The 15,664-nt window shown below is 39.1% G+C and overlaps 2 protein-coding genes across 4 annotated transcripts; one reads left to right on the plus strand and one right to left on the minus strand.

Annotated features, from left to right (window-relative positions):
• Positions 1 to 334: 334 nt before the first annotated feature.
• Positions 335 to 8,062, minus strand: LOC114468469 (uncharacterized). 3 transcript variants are annotated; one of them, XM_028455386.1, is made up of 4 exons: positions 7,939 to 8,062; positions 5,298 to 5,484; positions 3,402 to 3,505; positions 335 to 3,144 (listed from the first exon to the last, which is right to left on the minus strand). In XM_028455386.1, the coding sequence occupies exons 2-4, from the start codon at positions 5,479 to 5,481 to the stop codon at positions 886 to 888; spliced, it is 2,547 nt and encodes an 848-aa protein (XP_028311187.1). In that variant the 5' UTR covers positions 5,482 to 5,484; positions 7,939 to 8,062; the 3' UTR covers positions 335 to 885. The 3 variants fall into 3 exon arrangements, with proteins under 3 accessions (XP_028311187.1, XP_028311188.1, XP_028311189.1); XM_028455387.1 differs by having other exon boundaries at positions 5,298 to 5,481; positions 7,939 to 8,031; XM_028455388.1 differs by having other exon boundaries at positions 5,298 to 5,481; positions 7,949 to 8,016.
• Positions 8,063 to 9,213: 1,151 nt separating this feature from the next.
• phb (prohibitin) lies at positions 9,214 to 15,321 on the plus strand. Its single transcript, XM_028455053.1, has 7 exons — positions 9,214 to 9,358; positions 10,784 to 10,877; positions 12,415 to 12,576; positions 12,685 to 12,827; positions 13,043 to 13,159; positions 13,237 to 13,332; positions 14,590 to 15,321. Exons 2-7 carry the CDS (start codon positions 10,793 to 10,795, stop codon positions 14,800 to 14,802), a joined length of 816 nt encoding a protein of 271 aa, XP_028310854.1. The 5' UTR covers positions 9,214 to 9,358; positions 10,784 to 10,792; the 3' UTR covers positions 14,803 to 15,321.
• Positions 15,322 to 15,664: the final 343 nt, after the last annotated feature.

Below are 15,664 nucleotides of genomic sequence, written 5' to 3' on the forward strand. Positions count from 1 at the left end.
TTTTCACCGTCATTCCTCGTCCTCCCATTCTTCGTCTCTACTTTGTTTTTTAAACCCTGTGAATTGATGCTGCTTCTGTGCTTGACTCTGGGTTTAGTGCGTGGTGCCATGTTGTCCCATGGCTTTTACAGCTTGTAATGCTTCAGTGTGTGATGTTACCATATGCCTTACATGTTTTCCAGGACTAATAAAAGAGCATAACAAAAAAAAAATCATGAAAGTGTGTTTATTTCTGCTAAATATGGCGTGAATGCATGTCAACATCCTAAGGCAATACAGAATGAAATAGATTTGAAACTGTCTAAAATACACAATACAAAAGCTTTCGTTTAAAAAGGTTTTTAAATTTTCAAATAAACAAGTTAAAAAAAACAAAGATATGGAATGTGGATGGTATGACAAACGTGACATTAAATGGCATCTTGTATTGTTATCTATTAATACTAAAACAGTTTGAATAAAAAAATTCAGATTAAGTACAACTCTAACAGAGTTGGTGTGCCCAACCAATCACAAGAAGGTACTTTGAGGGTGTGGCTTTTTTTAGGAGAATAAATATTTTGCATTACTTCAAGAACCCTTTCTAAAATAAAATCAAACTAATCTTGATATCAATGAGCTATTTCCCTTTTGCATTTTGGTTTACGGAGTCCTAAATCAAAGGCGACATCTCCACTTTGTGTTGCAACACAAAACTAGGAGCCCATCACATAAAATGAGTTAAAACAAAATAATAATAAAAAAAAAATACTTCATTTACTTCAATTACACACGCACTCACTGCGACAGTCCTGTTGGAGGAGTCACTGAACACCGCATTGAAGTTTGAAGTAGAAAAGTTAAAATAAGACTAAGATACAACATTAGGTTTTATTTCTTTTCAGATCAGTTGTCAGTCTTTGCTTGGTGTTCCCCTACACTGTCTATCTGCTTGACGTCTCCAGCTCTGTTGTTCAGCCCGTCACCTTTTATTCCTTCCTCTGTATCATTTCCTGAAGCAGTGAGCCCGAGAAATGAAGGAGTCGAGTCAACTGTACTTGTTTTGTTCACTGTTGGGAGACTTGTAAATCCGTTTGCTGCCTCTTTCTCACAGAAGTCACTCTTATAGGTTGTCTGCCATCCCTGAATTTTGCTGCTTCCCTCTGCTTTGCTTGAAAACTTATTACTGTCATACTCCGGTACACGATCCCTATTTATTTCCAATGAGGAAGGAAAGTTCCCCATAGAGTTATACGGGGCGGTGCTCTTAGGCTGGTTATCAGTTTGGTCCAAACTTCCAGAAAAGACGTCCCTCAAGGTGGCACACAACTGAGAACACAAATTTCTTGGGCCGGTAATGATCATTCTATGTTTAGTAAATTTAACACAAACCTTTTTAAATCGACTTTGCATTTCAGAACAGCAAGCCCGCAAGGTTTCATCCTTTGAGTCGGACACTCCTAATTCTGACAGGTACAGTTCATTTACAGATATGTCATAACGCAATGAGTCAACCAGCTGCTGGAGACATAATTGGCTGAAACTCACTTTGTCCTCGTTTGCACCCCTTAGGGTCAGTATCTTATGCTTACAATCATCTGACAACCTCTCATTCATCAGGACATCAGAGGTCAGGTCGTCTATTTGGACTCTATGCACCTGGTTCATGTATTCCCAAATCGACAAAGGAACAGTGATCTCATGTTTTTCCTTGTTGGTTTCACTGCTAAAACTAGAAGACCTGGCCCTGGATCTCACTGGAGTTTTGCTGGAGTTATCCAGGCTTTTTGACTCCATAACCACAGCCTTTTCCTGAGGAATCGCTGAGAAACTATTAGAGCGTCTGAGTGTGGATTTGGATGCAACTAGTTGAAAATCAGCGTTTCCTGTAAAACTAAACTGAGAAGTTAGTTTTACAGGTGTTAAACTCTTGGGTCGAGCATCCGTTAGTTCTGGGTTCAGCACTGATGCTGGCAAAGTGGTACTATTTTTGAACAAAATGTCCGAAGCAATGCTTTGAGGTAATGCTCTGGAAATAGGCTCATCAGAAACCTTTGCAGGTTTTGATAGTACATTGAGACCCAACATTGGTCCAGGACGGCTTTGTCCACTGCAAGATGAATTTGTTCCAATTCCGATGTCAGCTGACCGATGGCCAAAAGCAACCAAATCTTTGAACTGAGCTGCCAGTTTAGGCTTTTTGGGTCTATGGGGAATCTTTTGTTTCTCTTCTGTCCACAATGTCTTAAGCAAAGGATCTCCAATGTGGGATGATGGAAATCTTTCCACATGACTTGAGGTGTGTTTTGGTAAACTTGCCTGCTCCGGTTTTGAAATTATCTCTGTATTGTCAAAATTCTGGAGAAACATCCTGGCTTCAGACACGTCGCTGCAGCTCCCAATAATGTCAATATAGTGGTCATCTTCACTCACAAGAAGCTTGGGATATCTGGTACATAGGCTTTCCATTGCTCTTTCCAGCTGTCCCTTAGAAGGCAGTGGGGTCTTCGGAATCTTGACTTGCCTGATCTCTGCCTCATGCTTCTGGTAAAACCTGCGTATTGCTTCTTTTGCCAATGTTAAGTGACCCGGTTTAAAAAACGCTCTAGCTACAGTTAATGGTTCCAGAGTCAGAGTAGTTAAACCCTCATTTGTCACATCCAACATACTGACATTATACTGCCTGAGAGTTTTTTGACATTCCTTGCTGTAGTGTTTCTGCAGATATTTGAACAACACTGCATCTACAATCAGTGAACAATCCTCTTTGGGCATCAGTGCAGCCTGTCCGATATCCTTTGAGCTACTGTCACCAGGTGAGTAATTATTTTCATCTTGCTTGGCTTCTCCTTTCTGCTTTTGAACCATTCTGTTCTGGTCCTCTGTCTCCTGAACACGAGATTTGTGTGCTGTTTTAACACCCTTTGATTCACTCGATACCTTTTCAACATTTAGTTTATCTTTAGCTGATTCTGAGTGTCCAACGTGTCCGAGTAGCTGTGTCAAAGCTGCCTGGACTTTGGAATAAGTACCAGACAACTTGCATTTTTCTGTCTCAATGTAGTTTATGCGGACATCTCTGTGGTTCTCAAGAAGGTTTGTCAGAAACAGTGATCCTCCAGGCAGCCACCTGTAGTCAACAGTGGCTGACAAATGAATGATGACCTGTAATAGAAATAAAAAGAAACCAAATAATTTCACTACTTTTAAACTGAACAATCCATAGGCCACTTCCCCCTTTCTGAAAACAATCTAAAATATCTTTAATTATATATCATTCAATAATTATTATTATTATATAAGCAGCTATTAAGTAATGTTTAGAAATGCACTAAATTGGCTTTTTCTTTACTATAATGTTTTGTTGGCTCTCTGGTAAGAGCCAAGTTTCAGTTTGAGCCCCTTACTTTAGCTGAATATACCTGATTTGGGTCCATGCATTCACAATGCTCTGTTGCAGTGAGTTTGTAACTCCTCCCATCGATGACCAGAACGTGCTGGCTGTGACGAATGATTCTCTGTGCCACTGTGTGGGAGACATCATTAAAAGGAGATCAGTCAAAGCCTGACAATAATCCTGACTAAGCATTTTTACCGTAGTTCTCTATAGATAACTTTCATGTTAGAACAGTGTCTGTGTTTTGTAGCCTCCTTATCCCTGAAGGCGCTACTGTGAATGTAATTATGGGCACTGCTTTCTATGTAATACAAGAGGTAGCATTTAGTAAGTAGCAAATCAATAACGTTGGCAAGTTTTTTTCACGATTTTTCAATTAATTTATCAAAACAGTGGAATATGACTTTATTTTGGACTTCTGACATAGTGGGCAACGGCGTAGGATGAGAGCATGAGGACCACCTGTAGAAGTTATTAATGTTATTTTGTTATTTGAACAACAACCCCTACCAAAACTCTGACATTAACTTTATCAGTCTAAGTTGCTCTATGTCAACTTTCGGATGTACGACTCAAACTCTGACAAGTGGTGATTCACACAGCCAGGAAACACCCTGTCCAGAAGTGGCATGAGTGGAGCATGGATTCAAAACCAAATTAAAAGCTGCACTGGGCAATGATTTAAATTCAAACATTCAAAGTCAACTCCAAGCGATGAAAATTGTGCGTTCGAGTAGCATAGCAACAGTTCAATCTAGCAAAACTAATAATTACTTATTTTATAGTGTGGAATGTTAGAAAAGGCTTGACCAAGATGTTCCTCAAACAAAGAACAATAGTCAGCAACAGTAGGGATGAGAAAAACTGACCCATTTATTATTAACCAATTGTTTACATGAATTTTAACCTTTAACATAATATTTACAGTATTCTACAATTGAATAAAATAAACTAAAAAAATAATTGGGAAAATGAATAAATAAATAGATAAAAATAATCGGACAATCTGGAAATTTGAATCTGATATCCGATATTCGTTTTCAAGCTAATATCGGACCAATATTCGATATCGAATCGGAACACCCCAAGTTCTAAGTATTGGTATTTTATCGGTTTGAAAAAAGTGGTATCAGTGCATCCCTAGTCATTTTTCTAGTTTTGGACAGAAGGTGTGTTCTCCTTGAACGCTTGTTTGGTTTCACGTGTACATCCTATATCCTGGGCCATCTGTAGGAAAGGCTTAAAGCAGGTTGGACCTCACAAAGCCTTTTTGTTTGTACTTGATGTATTCATCACACAGGAAGTTGCACCAATAATCAAGGTATAGCGGCTTCTGGGTAAATAGGATAGAGAAAATTCTATTTAAATATGTGAGCGGCAATAAACAATTCAAAACTGCATAATAGTTCTTATTCTTTTTAAAAGTGCAACTGAAAATGTATTTTGTGCCTTAACAATTGGACTTTTAAAAAAAAAAAAACAGTCATTTTACTGTATTTACGTCAGATATTTGTTTAGACCAGCAGAGGGCGCTGGTAACCCAGTGGTCGGTTGGCATGCAGTTATTCCACCAGTGAAGAAGAGACGCTATGCTAGCAGACAGAGTTAATAGGAAAACCTGACTTTTACAGATATTCACGTAATATTACAGATATTCTTTCAGTGCTAAAGAAGTAAAGAATCATTTATGAGCATGTTTAACAGTAAATGGCGGCCAGAAAGAAAATAGTAGCAGATTCCGCCCGTCACGTCCGCTTCTGGAAGGATTAATATATAGCGCCCTCTGCTGGTTAAAAAAAGTACTGCGATTCAATTTTCAGAGCATCGATGTGAACCGTGGTACCTATGAATCGATTTTTAACTGCCTTACGATTAATCGTTACATCCCTAGTGAGCGCAGTGTACCACATCCCTCACTGACCTCTACTCTCCTGGAACGTGATGAGGGCTGACATGGGTGTCCCTTTGACTATATTGACTGAGTCAATGTCCCCACCGCCATTGCTGACACGCTGGAAATGGATGAGAAGTTTGTCTTTAAGCCTGACGTCCTGGATGTCTGAGGGAAGCCCACTCACTCGTACAGTCCGACCTGGCTGTGCCATCTTCTGGGATGGGAAACACAAGAGGAAAAGTGTCTCAGTGACTGAAATGGATAATCATGAAAGCTGGCCAGTAAGCTGTGAAGGATGTTAGCGTGTAAAACGGTTAACCATGACTATAAAGGACTAACCATGTACACACAGACAGTATTCTAGTGGAATGACAAAACACTAGTTGCTTTTTTGGAGTTTTTCATTTTTTTAAATGTATCTTTACCAGTGCAGTGCCCGTATGTCTTGCTATAGAAAAGTGGGAGGTTAAGTAGCTTTTACATGGATGGTTTATATGGAAGCTTTAATTTATCTTTAATTCAGAATAAAAGTTAAATCCTCTTTAAACTGACCTTGTAAACACTCAATTCCTAATGCAAATTTAATTCTGAATTACACACACGCACGTATGCACACACAATTTTTTATTATTATTATTATTACTCACATTAGTTACAAAGGTTGCTCATTGATAACACCTGCTGGTCAATATTTACGGGGTGTTTTTTTAAGATATTCGACCCACTTTAGTCGTTTTTAAAAGCCCTTTGTGCAGTCACATCTGTAGATTATACGCAGCTTTCAACTTATCCTGAGTTACCACAACTACCTGTCAACATTGAGCTGTTCTGCAAAGCTGCATTTAAGACAATTTTATGGAATAATTCATAAAATGTATCATTACAGTCCAAACAAATCCAACGTTGCACACCCTTGAACCAAGCAGCAGCCATGTTGAAAGTCTCAGGTCAGTCTGAGCCTGATTCGCAGAGATATTTGAGGAACACACACAAAGACACACACACAAAGACACACACACACAGACAGACAGACAGACAGACAGAGATTTATAGATAGATGTCATCCAAACGTTTTTCCCTTAAATTTATTCACAAACAAATGTCGAAGCTAGCAATTGCCGCTCTTAAGTTTGTTTTTGATTCCACTAATAAAAATGGGTTTGTTGTCAAATGGCCATGTGACTTAAACTTTGAAAAAGTTTTGCGCATTGCATTGTGGGTTGTGGAGTCCCTAGAAAGAATGCAAAGAAGAGAAAAACTTTGTTCAAGAAGTGTTTTTACAAGATTCTTACAGCAATTTTTTTGTGATTCTTCACCAGACAAGACTGTGATTCGTTGGACGTCATTTTTGTCCAGATTTGTTTACATTTTTCACCGTAACATGCGCTCACTGCGATTTTGACTGTAATCAGAGCTTTAAACTACAAAGCTGGGGGGGGGGGGGTGGTTCCTGCTGTGAGCTTGGAACGGCCCCAGTTGCCAGTGTGAGTACACCCTTAAAGTTCCGTCAGTTTTATTTTAGCTCATGCTTATTTTTAGCTACCCGGCTAACCCTTTTATTTTAGCCCTAACCCCGGAAATAACCTAAAACGTTTCTCTTTTTTTGTATATGTATTTTTAAAGGTGGAATTTGCCGTATTAAATATGGTGAATTGAAAAAACATATATGACAAAAGCGGGATTCGAACCCACGACAATGGAAGGAAGAATTCTCGAGTGCGGTGCCGAGACCACTCGGGTGAAAATGCAGGCACATTACGCTTATGTAGAAAGGGTCCGCTTCCTACAGGCGCATGCGCACTAATAGCGTAGTAAATAGTTACACTTATACGTACAATATTTTGCTACCTTAATTTATCTTACTATGATTAACCCTAACCCTAAAAATTAAAGGAAGATTATTACCCTTTTTTTTCCTTTTTTTTTTTTTCTCAAAATGACGGACGCGCATGCGCACTTCGCCAGGCGCGCATGCCCACTGTTACCGTATGAAACTTTCACGGTCGGTTTATTCTACACTACACTCGCAACGTCATCTTTGGTACCCACACCCAGGCTATTGATACGTTTCCGTATCAACAGACACTTCCTTTTTAAAATTAGACACTACTTGGTTTTAGTTAATTTTCCTGTAATTTAGACAATAACGATGATTACAATGATTAATTAAAATCAACACAACCTTTGGTCACGGCTGTTTCGCCAGATGTGCACACATTACTATTTATTTACTCAGCATCTGGTCATTGAATCTTTGACCTAAAACATTAAATTGATTATGTATTGTTGTAATCAATCAGTTCTGCTTTCCTTCCTCAGCTTTTAACGCGAGATGTTTCCTGTTCTTTTTTCTCTTTGACTTGAAACGGTTTTAATAAAGCCAAACACCATGTATTCTGACTTTTTATATACATACAGTATATATGCACGCCTCAGTGAATCCTCTTCAACAACAACCTGTATTCCACACTAAATGTGTTATTGATCATTTATACATGTATTAGTCTGATGATACGTGGGATCACCGTGTGTCGTGAAGAAGCCCAAAACAGGCTAACCAGCAACGCATTAAGGAAGTGAAAGGAGTACATACTACATTCTGAGCTACGGAACCTGTCAGCTTTAGAACGTGTTTTACACATGAATAAATAAATCATAAGCTCCTTACCAGCACACACCTAATGGCACCCAGCGAGGCTTGTGGCTATGTTTCACAGATCGACTCTTTTTGAAAAGCCATGAAGGAAAAGTGAAACTAACACTACTACCATGTGTAATTAGTACTCTGCCCGCCAGGAGGCGACAAAACATCATGTATGTTAACAATTAATGTAAATAACTAATACAAGTAAATGAAAACATAATAATGCATGATAATGATTGGATTTATATAGTGCTTTTTTTTCAAGGAGACACAAATTATTCATTCACACCAATCATACTGGTGGTGGTGGTGGTGAGCTACATTGTAGCCACAGCTGCCCTGGGGCATATTGACAGAAGCGTGGCTGTCATTTCCCGCCTACAGGCCCTTTGACCACCACCAACATTCATGCACACTTCATACCCATTCATAAAAAGCAATGTGGGTAAAGTGCTTTGCCCGAGGAGACAATGACTTGAACTCACAACCCTTCGGTTAACGAACAACCTGCTCCTCAATTTTTTACTTTTGACCATAATAAAAATGGAGCAGCAAATGTTTTGATATTTTTTCAGCTTTTCAATATTGCTGTTAGTTGTGTATGCCTCCCTCCATCCACAACATGTGACCACTGAACCCATTAATAGCAGTGCCATGGTTGGGGTATCGGTATTTCCTTATTTGTGAAACTATACAGAAGTACAATCTCTCAAAGAGCTCCACTGGTCTCATCTGTATAAATTACAGCTTTTAAACTCATACATTTACGAGTTTAAACTCGTAAACTAATATGTATTTAGTTTTTTTTACTGTGGCTCTAAAACGCCATCCATTGGTGTTATAATGCACACGTGTCAAACTCAAGGGCCAAATCCGGTCTTTCAGAGCATCTGATTTGGCCCACTGGAGAAAGTGAAAATCAAAACATGAATCATTGTGTAAATTACCAAATAATTCAGTTGGAAATTGTTGTTGAAAGAACTCCAATTATTTTCAAAATCCTGCAGTTTTTCTCAAAATCATCCCACAAATTCTCCCCAAATTAAATAAAGATTAGTCATAAATAAATCAAAGGACATTTAAGTATCTGTCACCCATTGATTAGCTATTGTTGATGCCTTCCATGCTTTGTGTAATTCATAACCGGAAGTGCAAACTCATAACCGGAAGTGCAAACTTGGGCACATTAATGTTGAAATTGTTCGTTTTCCTGCTTAAAATCTGTGGCCCACTTGTGATCGACCTGTTCGGTGTTTGGCCCTTGAACTAAAATGAGTTTGACACCCCTGTTATAGTGGAAGATTCGTCAGTGGCGCTATACACCTTAGGGTTGCGTGGAGCCGCCAATAACCAAGAGAAGAAGAAGAAAAAGCTGAGCATGCGCAGTGAGTTTAACGCCTCGTGAAACGGTGAGTGGAGGTCACAGACAACTGAAGCAATAGAGGTAAGACACGCCAACAAATTCCCTCATGGAACTAAAACTGCGTTACGAATTAAATAAACTGGAACATAAACTCATTTGCTGTTGAATTTTGAGCTTGAGCGGTTTGTGCTATCCGTGCTGTACTCGTCTGACATAGTAAATGTCCTGAGCTTGATGTCTTTTACTTGTCTTTCTGTGGGGGTCATTAAACTTCACTATTACTGTCGAAGTGCTCATTTCCGTCAGCGTTCTGTTTGTCCTGAGCTAAGTTAGTTAGCTCCAACTAGCTTTAAACCGAAGGCCAGTGTTAAAGATTGAGTGGCGACTATTTTAGCTAGCGACCATTTTCCTTTAGCGCAGTTAGTTGCTGGTTGCAGCAAGTTACATATTTTAACACTCCGCGTGGTAGATGGCATCTATAGGGAGCTGGCAGAGGCATTTATATTTACAATGTCTCCGTTAAGGATGAACCATTTTGGAAATTTTTTAATAATTAAATTATTTAAAAAAAATTTCAAGGTCCTCTACCCATCTATTTTTCAAGGCAGTGGCTATCAGTACGGAATACGTGTCAAATGACCGGCAGTCGTTCTATACGCAGCGCCCCTCATTGGCCAGTTTAGGTGGTATAGATGCATCACGTGACTTTCAAGTTCCGTCAGTTTTATTTTATGCTCGTATTTATTTTTAGCTACACCGCTAACCCTTTTATTTTAGCGATAACTGTGACCCTAACCCAGGAAATACCATAAAATGTGATTATTTTTTTTTTAGTATATGTATTATTTTAGGTGGAATTAGCCGTGTTAAATATGTTGAAAATGAAAAAATATATATGTCAAATGTGGGATTCGCACCCACGGCAGCGAAAGGAAGAATCCTTGAGTCAGGCGCCTTAGACCACTCGACTGTCCTGATACGTATTACGTACTAGGAGACACTTACATTTTTCATTTTTCTATCTGTACGTAGCTGTATGGACAACCCCCAGTGCTATTTGTATGTTGCCTATGATGTTACCGGATGTCATGTGACCTTTTTGTACAATCTGTAATATGTAACTAATGTACTATATTTTTTTCCTGCATGGAAATTCTGTTGCTCTGTGCTATGCTTTTTTATTTGTCATGTACGGTTTGCCATTTGAGCAATTTTAATATTGAAATTAAAAAAGTACATTGTACTCTGAAAATACAATCATTTAGACCACTCTGAGGTCCGTCAGTGTGAAGTCTTATGAAAGAAAATGCTTATTAGTGACAATTTAGTCATTTCATAATGTGATAGTTTCTGTCCAGTTTTAGTCAACAAAAATTCAAAGGTTCTAGTCTAATTTTAGTTTGTTGTTGTTTTTTTCTCTATATATAAATTGGTGTAAAAATATGATCATATGGCATGTGGCTACACAATTCTCAGTGTCTCTTACTGTGTTCTTTGCTACCGCAGGTTACTGTCATGGCCAAGTTATTTGAGTCTATTGGAAAGTTGGGGCTCGCCCTCGCTATCGGTGGTGGTGTTGTGAACTCGGCACTTTTTAATGGTAAGTAAAAGTCATCAAACGTATCACTGAAAGTTTTTTCTATTAAAAGCATCTGTGTTTGTAATTCTGAACATTGGCGTCAACAAAGAAACTGTTTCTTTGGAGCTCAAAGAATGTAACCCCCAGGATTACCGAATACTGTTGGGGTCAATACACCCTTTTTGTAATAGTGCGCTGGGGTTGGTGACATCAAAGGTTCTGTTGTCCTTTGTGACGAACACAGGCTTGAACAGCTTTTTATGCGTAAGTGACAATGACATAAATCTTAAACAAAGAAATGTTAAATATTTCACTTACATGTGCACCCCAAAACAATGTTTTACTTGAATATTGTGATGCTGAACAAGATTTAGGAACAGTAATTTATATCAAGTCTTTTTCTTAAAGCACTTCAAAACAAAATATTTTCCATGTGACAAACATATGAAGGCTCAAACAGCTGTTTCAAATTATTCACAGTTTCCAAGGATCTGTGTTGTGTCAAATGTTATAGCTCATCAATGCTGGCTCCAAATTTACTGCAGCAGTTAACAATGGAAATCATAAAAAGGGTCATGGCTAATGGGGTAAAGCATGTGAATCAAATATTGATGAGTACCACTTCTCTAACTGGTAGGTACTTCTAGAGCAGCTTACAATACAGTGGGTGAAGCGGGTGCCCAATGGTGCTGCATACTTAAAATGGGTGCTCACACAGTCACGAGATGCGTCGATGCAAATAATTATTGTTTACAAATTTATGTTGTGATGACATCGACCTGTCTTCTAGGGTTGGGCATCGTTTGGATTTTAATGATTCTGATTCTCAATTTCGATTCCTGTTCTAAACAATTCTCGATTCTGATTCTTTGAGTTGTGCAGGTCAACAGGTCACAGATTTCACAGGATAATTTTTTCATTTGTAAAAGCCTTTACACAGGCCATTTTTATTAATTCACTTAGTTGAAACAATTTATTTTGGTTGCTGTACTGTAACTAGGGTATTCAATTACAAAGGTCCCCAACTGTAACTGTAAAAGTGAAACTTGCTTAAATAAAACTACAAACAAGTTGGCAGCAGTCTAAAAAACAAAGAGCTACAGCCCAGGTAGATGTGAACCTAAATGAAACAAACTCAAACCCTGGAGCAGTTGTGTGACAAATAAATCAACACTTCTAGTTGAGAAAGATTAAGTTAATTTTGGTTGTTCTGCGCATGTGTGACTTGCGGCGATGACGCGCTGGTGAAGACATAATCCAAGATGGCGGTGGCCCAGACTCCAGTCGACACTATTTAATAAGAGTCTTAAAAGACATGGATATTATGAAAAGAGTGGATGGACGGAAGCATAAACATGCAGACTTTCACATGGACTTAGTGAACACACACAGACCTATGGTCAACAAAAGTAACGCAAATTTGTACCATTGTGTACCGATACCGGTTCCTAGCTACCGTGCATTTGTACCATATCGGTATTTAAACTTTATTTAGTTGTCTTAAGTGTTGTGTGCTGTTTGTTAGACTGATGAACCTTTTTTTCCTTTTTTACTGTAGTTGATGCAGGACACCAGGCGGTAATATTCGACAGGTTTCGGGGTGTACAGGACATCGTTGTTGGTGAAGGGACTCACTTCCTCATTCCCTGGGTTCAGAAACCAATCATCTTTGACTGTCGCTCACGCCCACGTAACGTGCCAGTCATTACAGGCAGCAAAGGTACCAGAGCTAATGAAGTAATAAAAACATTTAGATCTTGAGCCTCCCCACACCTTTAGGCCTCCTTGTGCTGACTTTAACAGTGACGATGTTGTTGCCCTTTGCCAGATCTGCAGAATGTAAACATCACGCTGCGTATTCTCTTTCGTCCGGTCACAACTCAGCTGCCTCGTATCTTCACCAGCATTGGTGAAGACTACGATGAAAGGGTTCTACCATCCATCACCACAGAAGTCTTAAAGTCTGTAGTGGTAAGTATCGATTAATCAGAATCACATGACAAAAGGAAGTTATCGGTGTCTGTGTACGTCATCACAATATCCTGTTTCGGCTGAAAACCGAAACCGACCAAATTTTCAGGACATCACTATACGAAACTATTGTGACTCTGACTTTCAGTGTTCAGCCTCTTGTCATTTACAGGTGTTTTTAACTCGTTAACCTTTTGTTCGTCTCACTGCCACAGGCCCGGTTTGATGCTGGTGAGCTCATCACTCAGAGAGAGCTGGTTTCTCGGCAGGTCAGTGAAGACCTCACGGAAAGAGCCTCCACCTTTGGCCTCATCTTGGATGATGTTTCACTGGTATGTTGCTTTGCACAGAGCATCCCTTGTTAGTTGTTGATCTCTTATTAACAAAGGTTGTCATTTTTTGTCCCCAGACCCACTTGACTTTTGGCAAGGAATTTACAGAAGCTGTTGAAATGAAACAAGTGGCCCAGCAGGAGGCAGAGAGAGCTCGGTTCATCGTAGAAAAGGTATTTTACAAAAATATTTTGTTTTCATCTGTGGTGTTGCAACGTATAGTGTATTTTGCGACTGCAATGATAAGTCAATGTAATCGATTATGTTAACATAAAACATAAGATGTCAAAAATGGTGGCATAGGGACTTTAAAAAGGGCACATGGCACCAGTTTTGACATCTATTTTCAACATCGTCCTATTCTATGAAAAAATAATGGCAATATCTAGTAAATAAAGTGCCACAGGTTGTCTGAAATCTTTAATTTGACATCGTATTTTCACTTCCACTGAGCGCCACTGCTGAAATCCCTGCAGTTTGACTTTGATGTCAGAGAAATCCTCAGCGATACATCCGAAGCACACAAAAGTTTGATTTCTGGGGAAATACAATTTAAAAGTACATAAGTGGCTGACTGTAGTCAGAGGGACAGGGCAGATGTCCTGTTGTCTTGTATCTTCCTGAAATGAGTGGTGGAAGCACTGAAACAATGTGCCTTTAGGGGGTGGGAACCTCTGGGTACCTCACGATATGTGATACAAAGCTCACGATAACGATTATCTTACGATACGACGATACTACGATTATCGATATATCGGTCAGAAATCAATCTACAATAATCTGACATAACAAGAAAAAAAAGATTAAATGGAAAAATACCATTTTTATTTTACATCTCTGAAAGACAATAAATTGAAAGTGTCCTATGAACAGTGAAACTATTTTAGTGCAACATTTCTGTAAATAAGTGTCAACATCCCAATGTAAACGAATAAGTATTTCCAATAGTGCTTTCTGTAAATAAAAAAATAGGGTCTTTCTTACCAGTGACACCATTATAGTGCAATATTCTAGTAAACAATATATTGGTTCCTTCAACTAACAGTGACATCATTTCTGTGAAGACCTACCTGCACATTTTAATGAAAAAGCAGAAACGGTTTTGAAAAAAAAAATGATACTTAGCGCGAGCATATCGATGATCGATCGTGCGAAAAAATATTACGATATAGCGCCGTATCAAGATATCGTCATACTCCTAGTGCCTTTATTTCGGTACTGTATCATCACAGACACAGTTTAAAAACCACTGATATAACCCTACATGTTCCTAATGTGTTTATAGATGTGCCATTTGGAGGCAGCTGTCTTTGTTTGTAGAATAAAGAGAAATTAAAAAATGTGGCTGTCAATGAGGAAAAAAGTATTTTTTGAAAAGATCAAACATAAAGACATGAGTCAAACACTATTGTTTTCTTTCATCTTTTCAGGCAGAGCAGCAGAAGCAGGCAGCTATCATCTCAGCAGAGGGAGACTCTCAGGCTGCGCTGCTCATTGCCAACTCTCTAATGGAAGCCGGTGATGGCCTGGTCGAGCTCAGGAAGCTGGAGGCAGCGGAGGAGATTGCCCTCCAGCTCTCACGCTCCCGTAATGTCACTTACCTGCCCTCAGGTCAGGGCACTTTGCTCCAGCTGCCCCAGTGATCACTCCTCGCTCTCTATCCTCCCCACCTGCTGCCACCAGCTGCCACTTTGGGCCACAGTGGTTTGAGGATTCAATGAAAGGATTCTTCCAACTTCCAAACATTCCTCCCACTCTTCCTAACCATCTCTGGACTAGGCTCTGCTGATAGCAGCACAGTGGTAGAACAAATGAAAGGTCTGTAAAGGATAAGTTTATTAAAAATATTACCCTGGTGTCAAGCAGTGAAGCGATTGGATAGATTTATTATATGCCATGTTGTTATTGGTGTGCTGGAGAAGGTAAACTACTTATTAATAAAAATCTGTATAAAGATCCCTCTTCTGATTTACCATACTCAAAAAGAATTTGTTGGACTTATCAACTTTGGAGCAAAGCTAAAATCATCCCGTTTACAATTGGAATGTGCCTATATAATAACACTAGTGGATTACCCTTTATTAGTGTGTGCTTGGATTGAATTGTTCAAATGTAAGTCCTGTTGTTCAGAGGTGGCAAAAAAATAAAATTATTTCAACCACTGTATAGTCACTTTTATTTGTGATGTGGATGTCATGCCGCGAGCAAACACCGCGGCCAGCACAGGCTTGTCTGAATGCGGGCCAACGTGTCTGCAATGTGGATGTATTTCAACATATCTGAGCAATAAAGCGTCTTTTAAGCATAGGTTGAGATGGACCATGGGTTGAAAACAATGAAAAGTTCACTCAAGTGCGATTTATGTTTCTGTCATGTCTACGCCAAAGCTACATGTAGCCCTCTGCATCAACACAGACCCCTACACCGTAACGCCACCTGATGCACGCCTCCAAAAAATCCTAATCATACATTTTTTTTTTTTTATTTATTTAGTTTTTGAAACAA

Source organism: Gouania willdenowi, chromosome 8, assembly GCF_900634775.1.
Source record: "Gouania willdenowi chromosome 8, fGouWil2.1, whole genome shotgun sequence".
Classification (NCBI taxonomy): Eukaryota; Metazoa; Chordata; class Actinopteri; order Blenniiformes; family Gobiesocidae; genus Gouania; species Gouania willdenowi.